At 41.0% G+C, this 11,122-nt stretch overlaps 1 protein-coding gene across 2 annotated transcripts in view; it reads left to right on the top strand.

Annotated features, from left to right (window-relative positions):
- The first annotated feature begins 7,426 nt into the window (after positions 1 to 7,426).
- Positions 7,427 to 11,122, top strand: part of pbx1a (pre-B-cell leukemia homeobox 1a) — a 42,179-nt gene continuing 38,483 nt past the window's right edge. For both annotated transcript variants that reach the window (XM_067252538.1, XM_067252537.1), the window contains exons 1-2: positions 7,427 to 8,010; positions 8,778 to 8,851. In XM_067252538.1, the coding sequence (XP_067108639.1) occupies positions 7,826 to 8,010; positions 8,778 to 8,851 (259 nt within the window). In that variant the 5' untranslated portion in view covers positions 7,427 to 7,825. The remainder of the gene's footprint in view (positions 8,011 to 8,777; positions 8,852 to 11,122) is intronic.

Below are 11,122 nucleotides of genomic sequence, written 5' to 3'. Positions count from 1 at the left end.
AACAATGATCAAGGACGACTTCCCCGGATGGATATGTTTAACAAACCATCTGGCAAGGTTCAGCGCCTATTTATTTGTGGCGTTCATACATTTATTTGTTGCAAACAGTCAACACTGCAGGTTTTTGGGACCTAAGCAAGACACCTGCCACCATGTAACTTCAAACATTGCCCAACTTACAGTAATAGGAGCATGTGCCCGTTCACATAGAAGGGGCATGTTCATTAGCAGAGTTTTTTAACAAAGTGCCTTTGACATATAACTTAAAGGCCTATTTATTTTTGCAAATGCAACAGCTCATCCAAACAACATCACACAACACTGCACGTCGTTGGGTCCTGAGCCATCCATTTTCTGCATTTCAACACGCTTCATGTAATGCCTGGTTCACAAGATAAGCAAGCCACACACAAAGATTCTTGGAATCATTGATATATTACCCAGAGTGCACTGATGATCAGGTACTTTTTGGGGCTATAAAAACCCAGGAGAACATCACAACATCAAAGTCACACCTCCAGGTGTGAGAAGTCACACTATTGATCTGTGATGCATTATTTTATTGACAGGAACTCAGTATTTAAATAAACACTTCTCTAGAAAGCATTTGTGATGTGCTACTTAAGAGTTAGAGTTGGAGATGGGTTCTAAATAGCTTCTCATGAACGAGATAACATTAGACTGAAGCACTCTTGTTGCCCTATGGCCTATGCTGTATTTCCCTGCTTCCTTTCTAAATAAAGCAATTATGAATCAGGTTTATCATAATCATCATTATAAACCTCAATACCCTAATTGTCTGTCAGCTATCGAGAGTTGTGATAATTGAGTGATCTGACACATTTTGTTAGCGTTTCCTGAACAACCTCAACATCAAGACAATGTGCACGTGAAACAAAACAAAAAACTATTCGGTAAATTTTTTTACATACCAGAGTTGGAGAGTCTCTCTGAAACATTTTTTTCCTCCAGAAAATTCCAGGATAATAAAAGAATAACATGAACAGTCATGTCTCAGTCAGGCTCAACCTATGACAGGCCATGGCATAGGTTGAAACCCCTGGCCACATGCGACAGGCTCTGACCGGCTACAAAGCATGCTGACAATATGATGACTTATCCTCCACAACGGTCCTTCTGTAATCAAAGTTAATTAATACAGAGAAATACAGAGCATTCGACAAGGAAACTAAGTGAATTATATGATACAGAATTTTACAAGTACCACTTGTACTACATATTGTGATTAACATAGGAACATGGGTAATCCTTCCATTTCTTCCACAGGTAACAATTCACATTTGATAAGACCCTCTTATCCAAACAGGAAGAAGCCTATCCACATTTTTTATCTCATCTAATTTGAAACCCTATCACTCTTCCTAGCACTTCCTTTGTGCTGTGCTGTGTACATTAGCAGTGAGCCACCTGTACTGCCTCTGGTGATGACAGAAATATCCTGACTCTACGGTTGCCAGGCAATGCTCACAACTGCTGGTCCACATCAGCTAATTACAACCAGTAGTCACATATTGACAGGTGACTGCATTCATATTGATCGCTGAGACAGATTTTAAATCACTAAACACTAATGAATTATTTGCCTGTTTGGACATTGTACCAGAAAAATACATTCTTGTGATGTTTACATTATGTGAAGAGAAAGTACATGTCTCTTCACATAGATCACAGTAAACTGTAAGATACAACTGTGATGCAACATAGTGTTCATGGTGTAGTCATTGATCCTGATCAAACAGCAGACATGCTTAGCAAATACATTGTGAGGAATAAACGCATTCTATCGTCCTTCAATAATTCCTGACAGTATACACAAGACTATTCCCACAAACAGTGACACAGATATCAGAGAAACTACTTTCTCTCTGTCTTGGTCTCTCTCTGTCTTTCTGCGCTCTTTTTGCTTTCTGTTATTATGTTATTATCTCTCTCCCCCTCTCTCTTATTTGATCCCACCACCCTGTCTTTCACTCTCTCTCTGTCTCTCTGTCTCCCTCCGTATAGTTCAGTAGTTATTTTTCATTGCAGCTGGCCGGCCAAGGCAGTAAATACTCTGCTCCTCGGAGCGTGGACCTGGTGTGACCCTGCAACCTCCGTGCCTCCAACGCCTCTCCCAAGGTCTCTCATTCCAAGGCCCCTATGATGCAGCACTCGGGCTGCGCTGCGGCCTCTGTAATTCACCCTCCTGCTAGATCGCCTGCCAGCAGCTATTGATTTTTGTTTCCCCAATCTCCAGGATAGAGGGAAAGAAAAGATTAAAAACACTTTGTCAGTTTGGTGGGGAATAAGAATTCTGTGCAGAGGGATACCTGGGAGGGCAAGAGGTCAGGGATAAGGTACTGTATGTCTTTATGGCTTTAACTGTTTCCCTACCACAGACATCTTTCTTTCTTTCTCTCTATCTTTCCTTCTGCCTCTCTCTCTGTCTCTTATTCTCTCTATTTATTTACATTCTGTTTCTCTCTCTCTCTCTCTCTCTCTCTCTCTCTCTCTCTCTCTCTCTCTCTCTCTCTCCTCCTTTGAGTCCCTACTTAGTGCAGTGAAAATAGAAAATACAGTGATGCTGGAGACAGAGGGATGGTAGGGGGCTCTTTGGCCAGAAATGCCCAGCCCAGATCCTGGTAGGGGGTTGGCTATGTCTGCTTCTCAGTGTAGTGGCTCAGTGGTCAGTTGCCACTATACAATGCTCTGATTTTACCCCCAGCCCACTGAAAGACATGAAAAGGTTAACTTCTAAAGAAAAACCTATTAGAAGAAGTTTGCACCTTTCCTTTATAAATCACAATCAACGTGAGATTGACCGCACGTGAACGAGCCACTGACCCCGCCTTTCCTCCTCCCATAGATGAATATGCAGATGAACTATAAATGCGCTCCTGAGGTCATTTCGTTGTCTGAATTACCGTGTTTCTTCGAATAAATGCCGCCCTTGAATAAACGCTGCACCAAAAATTAACGTTATTTAATAAACGCTGCAGCGTTTATTCGAAGAAACACGGTGACTGTGAGATCGAGGTTCTGACAACAGAGGTGGAGGCGAGAGAATGTGTCCTGTTTGTCGGCCTGTCATCAGTTGTTAGCGACAAAAGAAAGTCGGCGGAGTGGAAAACTGTCACTATTTGCGCCCTTTGTTGTTTTTAACCTGTAGCACTTTGAGATTTAGCTAAATGTAAAGTGCATTACAAATAAAATCATTATTATTATTATTATAGGGCCATAAATGATGTGGGTTCAGAGAACCGGACCATGGCAGAAATTAAGAAGAAACGTCAGATGTAAAACTTTAAATGAAGAAACGAGTGGTGGCGCATCATAGCAGCATGGCAGCTATAGGGTTAGCGTGACATGCATTTCCTGAGTGAATTTGTCGTTCGTTTGACACCCTCAAGTTTAACATGTTATTAAGTGGTGGCGGATTAAACAGAAGGGTAAATAGCATTTCCCGCTTTGGGTTTTGGCATTTTGATGTGATCATCCACATTAATGATCAAACTTTAATTTTATGTTTTTTGAATAGTCAATGTCATAAACGTAGTAGTGGAAACTTTATTTTGTAATGTTTGGTGAGTTTCGGCACTTTTCAGTTAGAATTCGCCATGTTACAGAGCCAGGCAAGACTTTGCGGACAGTCCGCACATTCTCACGTCTGCTCAAAACTTTCTGTGACGGCTCGCACATTCTCACGTCAAGTAAATCTTCATACATCACAAAGTGTGCGTGAAAACCAGCGTACGCAAGCTTTTTGTGCGTACGCAACTTTTATACATGAGGCCCCAGATCAGTGTGTTTTGCGCCTCCAACTCCAGCTTTCTCTTGTGTTCGAGGCTCCCCAGCAATCAGACAAACATCCTGTTGGTACACAATAAATGAATGTTAGGAAACGTGAAATAATAATAAAGAATATCATCATCATACTTTTCTATGTAAACGTGTGTCTTACATTTACATTTACATTTAGTCATTTAGCAGACGCTCTTATCCAGAGCGACTTACAGTAAGTACAGGGACATTCCCCCGAGGCAAGTAGGGTGAAGTGCCTTGCCCAAGGACACAACGTCAGTTGGCATGACCGGGAATCGAACTGGCAACCTTCGGATTACTAGCCCAATTCCCTCACCGCTCAGCCACCTGACTCCCTGACGTCTTGTATCTTGATAGACAGGTAACCTCCAGGCTTGATGCATTATTTCCTCAAAATGCTGAAACTTCATCAGAAAGAGAAACAAACACTTAACAGTTAACACAATAGAACTACAAGGTTGCGCACTGCAGCAACAGGCAGTGTGTGCAGTGCCAGAAACATGTAGTTATCGATCCAGTTTATGAAGCAGTTTACGTTTATGCTTCACTAAGGAGATTTGTTATATTCACTGTTTTCCTCAATACTGACTTTGAATTGCGCCGTATGGATGCAACCCTATCATTAACCTGAGCTGTATTATCTTTAGCCTTTGACTGGTCCTTGTGTGGAGGTGTGTTGGTCTGAAACAGCTGAAACAAGGAAGGAATTGGATTTTCCTTTGGGTTAATCCGACCACCTTATCACACACAATTACAGAATTATTAAAACACACTTACATATACAAACCCAAACACATCCGAGCCGAGCTGTCAAATAAGACATTCAGATTTGTTAATTCCAAAATGAAGCATGCCTGTCAGCGAAGGGGCAGCTCCTCTCCATCTGTCATCGTTGAAGCCCTGTGCGTCTGACACAGGGATTCATTCGTCTTGTCGTTCCTGACAGTCGGATTTTCCCGCCGCACTCCCGCTTGCAGTCACCTGGGATGTTTTGGAAGGCAGACTTAAAAAAGAAAACACTGTGACAAGGAGTATGTCTCTGAATGCATGCAGATGAGGCAGGGAAAATGCAGGGAGCAGCGAGCAGGGGGGCTCTGAGGTTTCCACATCAGTCACATCACCCTCACCCTCCACCAGCCGGAATCACAGCTTAGCCTGTAGGCATGGACGCCCTACAGCAATCACACACATGCTCACAAGGGTGATGGGGGTGGCTGACATGAACTGTGTTGGGCCTTGGTGTCTGTTCTCTCTCTGGTTGCTACTAACGCAGCACCAGGCCCTTTTGATGCCTTTGAGAGGTTAGCTAGGAGTTTTCACTGCATAATTATTCAAACCATCAACCTTCTGTAGGGAATATGTAAATGCACAAAGAATAAAATAAAAAAGTAGTTTTGTCTACTGTATAATACAATCATTTGTAATTACACCGCCATTGATATTGTATTCCATTAAGTGATTAAGTACTGTACACTTTACAATGACATCCTGATGGGACTTTGTAGATGTTTTTAAGCACATACGGGTGGGATGGTGAGGGGGGGGCGGTGTGTGTGGGGGGGGGTTAGTGAAAAGTCTGAGCTACAAAATGCTGAGTCGACTTCTGTCCCTTAATCTATTTGAGGCTCGATTAAAGTTTCATTTGTATCCTTCTCCTAATGCCAGTGAGTGTGTGTGGTGTGCGTGTGTGCATGCATGTACGTGTGAATACGTGTGAGTGTGTGAGTGTGTGTGTGGTGGGGTTTCTCAGCCTTGTCTGGTGAGCAGTTTCAAACTGAGCACATATCTTATCTCTACGGTTCGGACCCACTTTATTCATGCCTCTGGGACATTGGAAGCCGCAAACAACTGCATTTTTCATCAAGGTTACTTCCTGGTGAGATGCAGGATGGACCACCTTGTACACAACTTAAATGATTCAGTCCTGCAGTTTCTAGCCAGCCACCATTAGATTGTCCCTGACCTTGTACATGTATGGTGTTCTGAATTTGTACTGTTTATCCCATTGTTTGGAATTATCAGATGGTGAGATGCATATAGTAATCTGTATTCAGAGTTATTCCCTGTAAAGTGTTATCTTTGTTTATTTGGTTGATTATCTGTTTCAGCAATACAGCCAGTTTGAGTCCCTGATGGGAATGTAGAACTGCTAGTCCAGACAGAAACACTTTTAGGAAGAAAAAAAAAGCCAACTGAAACTCGTTTATGTAAAAACATCCAATATTCATAAGTATGTTATTATCAGTGAGCTTCATTTGCAATTCTAGTACAATACAATTCAAATCCTGCAGACTTTTTTGAGGTGGGGTTTGTAAATGCTGCAACAACACATTACATTTTAATGGAGGAGAGTATGAAATGTTAGTTTGTTTCTCTAATTATGACAGAAATGCTATTTTCTTGAGTTTTGTCATCTCATCAAGATCTGGTATCAGTTTCTCAACTCTGCTGTGGTACAACACTGCAGTAGAATGCTGCAGTTTCAAATGTAGTAATAATCAGAGCACAATGTTGCCTTTTATCAAATTAAGTCATCAGTTTCTTTCCATAAATTTTTCCTAAAATGGGAACACAAAAATGTGTAAGAAATATAAGACTAACAGGCTGCATAGAGTTCAATCTCCTGAATGTTCCTATATGTCAAGATACCATGCCAGTGAGTGTCTGTTGGAAGTAAAGTCCTGCATTAAAGTAGTACATAGATACTAGACAGTCTGGACCTATCCCTGACAGATGACCCCCGCCCCCCCAACACACAAACACACACACAAACACCCACTCTGCCCCAAGTGACAATTACTGCTTCAACCCCTATTCAAGACCTAATGAGAAAACAGACTGATCGATCCTACACAGGCCATAAAAGAAAAGAGAAGATTCCAGTTGTATAACTGAGCTGAGGTGTCATAGACACAAAACACATTTCTTTGTCTACATAGGAGGGTTAGTTAAGTAATTTATCATACTAATACATCTGCAAATTAGATGTATCTTTACATTGATGTAAACGGAGAGGGGCCAGAATGCTCCAAAATGAATCGGATGGGGGGTTTGGTTTGCACAAGGGGTGCAAGGGGTTTGGTTTGCAATTAGAGCATGGGTGTGGTCAGTATCCGCTCCAAATAATTTATAATACGTAATAATTAAAAATATGTATTTGTTAATTAATGAATAATGTTAATTTGTCTTATTCTAGTTAACTGTGTCTATAAACGTAAACCTAATTGGCTTTTAGGAGATCTAGGCATCTATTGTCTCGCAGTCAGGGGTCATCTTTCCTATCCACCATGTAATATCCTTGCCGAGCTTCCATTCCAGGCACAATTATTTACTACATATTCAGTCTCTATCCATCATTGTATTTCCACCTAGTCCAGTCTCCGTGTTAACGGTCGCATGCCTTTATGTTTATTGATGCGTCCCACCTTCCCGAAAGATGATTGACGTTCAGAGGAAACCGAGGTGGGACTTAAGCGCTGCTCTTCTCCAATCGTTGCTTAAGGGGCGGAGGCTGTTTTATCCATACTCCGCTTATGACTCAGTTGCTAGACATAAGCGAAACAATAACAGTTGTGGTGAGACTTTATATCTCAGCTCTAGGGCAAGTAGTTACAGGTTGGGTTTATCAAGCTTTCGAGGAAATTCGACATTTCCTCTGACCCGTTGTGTCCAAGCCACTTTTAATGAGATTAGGTCCCTTTAGTATAGAATCTTTTTTTTCTACAGTAGCCTAGCTGTGCAGGAGTGGCCAGAGCCAAAAGCAGCTTTTCAGATCAGATTTCACATAAACCAGCTGGGAGAGAGAACGGGAGGGCTGTCATTCTCCTTCCTCTCCGATCCAGAAGAGCTCATATAGGGGAAAAGAGAGGGAGAAGCAGTGTGAGGGCGAAAGAGTGGAAGAGAAGGCAGGAGGATCCAAAGGAATTTCCAAGGATATTTCTTCTGTCGCCGTTCAGGAAAAAGTGTTTGTCAGTTGGGGGCGAGGCAGAGACCGTGGTCAAGGATGGACGAGCAACCTAGGTTGATGCACTCCCACGGACTGGGGATGGCCGGACACCCTGGCCTGGCGCAACATATGCAGGATGGCACTGGAGGGACAGACGGAGAGGGAAGGAAGCAGGACATCGGAGACATATTACAGCAAATAATGACCATTACAGACCAAAGCCTGGACGAAGCGCAGGCCAGGTGAGGTGGCATAAAGTTGAATGTCTCTGTGATGGAATACAAAATCAGAATACTTTAACTATCTATTTAGACTGCGAAGAGAATGTGCTTCTATCTCAATAAAATATATGTCCACACCCGATGGCAGAATTACGAGAAATAAACCTCGTCAGTTTTGTTTCGTAAAATAACTTTTGAATGAGCAATTCTGTTATACGTTTATAAAAAATATTGTGACATGTTATGCAAGCGTGGAGCTGTAGCCTACCTCTCATTTTCCCAGCGGCTCTTTTCTTTCAATTTTGTACAAGGTTGGGCTACCCTATACGTTGCAAACATGCTGTGTATCGCACATGTTGCAGATGTCTTTTAAAGGTTCTCTCTCAATAAATGGTAAAACACATCACTGTTAACGTAGCTACAACGCGCCATGCAAACTCCCCACACTATAATCTAATTTAGTTTGCCACATAAACGCCCCTTGGTGTTGAACTGATGTTTTTCGTGTAATTTCATTCCTGCCAAGGACAGAGGAAAGTTATTGGCACACAAGTATTTTTTTTATTTAATCGTGTATATCCTATCCAACAAGTCATTGAATAGGGTTGGAAATCTAGACAAATTAAAAAGATAATCATTAAAATCACCAATTGTAATATCTCCGTTTATTTGACCAATTAAAGAGGCACAGCAGTGGCTGTGTTTTCTCTTTTTGCTGAGTTTAATGGGATATGGCACAAGAAACAAAGAAAACTCATCATTCATTTTGTATGTATTCATTTCCTTAGGAAACATGCACTGAATTGTCACAGGATGAAACCAGCACTCTTCAATGTCTTGTGTGAAATTAAAGAGAAAACAGGTAAGGTTTAAGAGTTAAGAACTTCTCATGATGTATATGTGTTTTTTTCGGATCCATGTTTCTGGAGAGAAACTAAGGTTTTAGACAAATTGTTATTGGTAAACTCGGGATTTAGTTAGAGTCTGTACAGTTTTTCCTGTACATCTGGTGTACGAATTCTTGTAACAAACCCCCATTCTCGAATAAACTATATTGAGAGTAAAATTACTCTCGTCAACACTAGTGAATATTTGATTTGACTATAAAAGGTAATTATTAGTGCTATCAAACGATTAAAATATTTAATCGTGATTAATCGCATTAATGTCATAGTTAACTCGCGATTAATCGCAATTAATCGCACATTTTTATCTATTCAAAATGTCCCTTGATTTATTTTTGGTCCATTGTTTTTTCCCATTTTAATGCTCTTATAAGATAGAGATATATCAACATGGAAAAGTGGATCGGATTGCTTAGTGCAAATGTTTTTTATTATTCAAAACAACATTGCAATCGCCTTGATGAGGGGGCGGAGAATTCGCATCAGCTGTGTGCTTGGCCATCAAGTTGTATTTCAGACTGGACGTATTGCGATGATAGCTCAGTTCACAACGACAAAACACACAGATCACTTTGGTCTTGTCAATGGAACCATTTGGAAACTTTTTAAAAGTAAACTTTCCATTCAGAATCTTATTGGCATCCATTTCTGCGTCTCGCGCTCGCCATCCACTCAAAACGTAACGTTAGCCTACTATTCTTTAGCCGGCTCGCAAGCCCAAACAAGTGTGTGCGGCATGCCTGTTTTTTTTGTTTCCGGTCTAGCTAGATCCGGTGTGGTGTTGTAGTTTTTCTAAAGTCAGTAGTTGTTGCAACAGCATGTGAAAAAAACTATAAAGTTTGCTAGGCCAAAAAGAACGTTAATCTTGCGATAAAAAAATGTACGCCGTTAAAATGGGTTTGCGTTAACGCCGTTAATAACGTGTTTAACTGACAGCACTAGTAATTATACAAGATGGCAGCACTTTACATTAAGGTTACATTAACTTGTATGTAACTACAAAGTAATACCTACAGTAAGCAAATACATTAGGAATTGCTATGTAGTGAAATGGTACTAAGTGTTTGTGGTATCTATTACAAACATTTAAAAAATAAGTAAAACACAGTATGGGTGTGGGGTGTGAGGGGTAGGTGGATGTTGTAAATGGGCAGTTGAAGGTTGTGTTACCAAAACAAGATCAATGTTAGCATCCACTTATCCCTGGAAAGTCCTACACCCCCATACCAAGTTTCACTTGTACCTTAGTACTAAGTTCTAACAACTTACCGCTAAACTGTATTGATGTGTACTACATAGCAGTTCCTTTGTAGTTCAGTGTACAATGGTGTTAATATACATATTTACTTACATGGTTGTTTATGTAACTTAAATGTAAAGTGCTGCCTTGAGACAATTCATCCCAATTTATTACAGTGTCCCTTTTCACTCAGTTCTGCAATGTGTTTTTTTCTGAATGTTTATTTGGTCTGCTGTTTTTACGTACAGGGCCAGAAGGATTTCTAAATTGGTGTTTCAAGCAAGGGTCTAAGTCATGAAAAAGGAATGTGTGTGAAACAGGCAATGAACATACTTAAAAGAGGATTAAAAGAGAGAGGCAGCTTGTCTGCTCATAGAAAGAATGTGAATATTCCAGGCTCCACTAGAGCAATATCTCTTCAAGATAGAAAATCAAAAAGTAATATCCAATACAGACTTATCGCTGAATCTGTCTTTGAACAAGTGTCTTTTGAAATTGTTGAGGGAGAAACCATCCTTTATTTTGGCCTTCACTGAGAAGGGCTTCACCTTCCAAACTACATAAGATAACAAATGGAGAGTTGTTCAAATAGGCCATACTTTAACACTAATCTGCCCTGATCTGTAAATCACTTTTTATGAAATAAAAGAAAAGGAAAGAAACAATGAAATACATACAAAAGAGATAGAGTCCAGTGTGTGAAAAGCTAAGGTCGATGGGGCCTCTCCTCCAGGGTCTGCTTGGAAGGGAGTGAGAGAGTAATGCCTTATGCCTGGCTCTTTTTAAACTGCCTGGCGTCACTACGGGTTCAGCTGGAGTTCGTTTCCAGAAAGAAGAAGAACAAAGTGACTTGGACCTTTTCCTGGTTCCCTTTACCCCCCCCCCCCTCAACAGACACACACACTCTCTCTCTCTTTGTACTTCCCACCGGTCCTGGAAGCCAGAGGAACCAGAGCTGTTCTGTCTAGAGACTGTAGGAAGTTTGTTG

The sequence above is a fragment of the Osmerus mordax genome, chromosome 16, assembly GCF_038355195.1.
Source record: "Osmerus mordax isolate fOsmMor3 chromosome 16, fOsmMor3.pri, whole genome shotgun sequence".
Classification (NCBI taxonomy): domain Eukaryota; kingdom Metazoa; phylum Chordata; class Actinopteri; order Osmeriformes; family Osmeridae; genus Osmerus; species Osmerus mordax.
The sequence above is the reverse complement of the archived record's forward strand: the minus strand, read 5'-3'. Positions and strand labels throughout refer to the sequence as shown.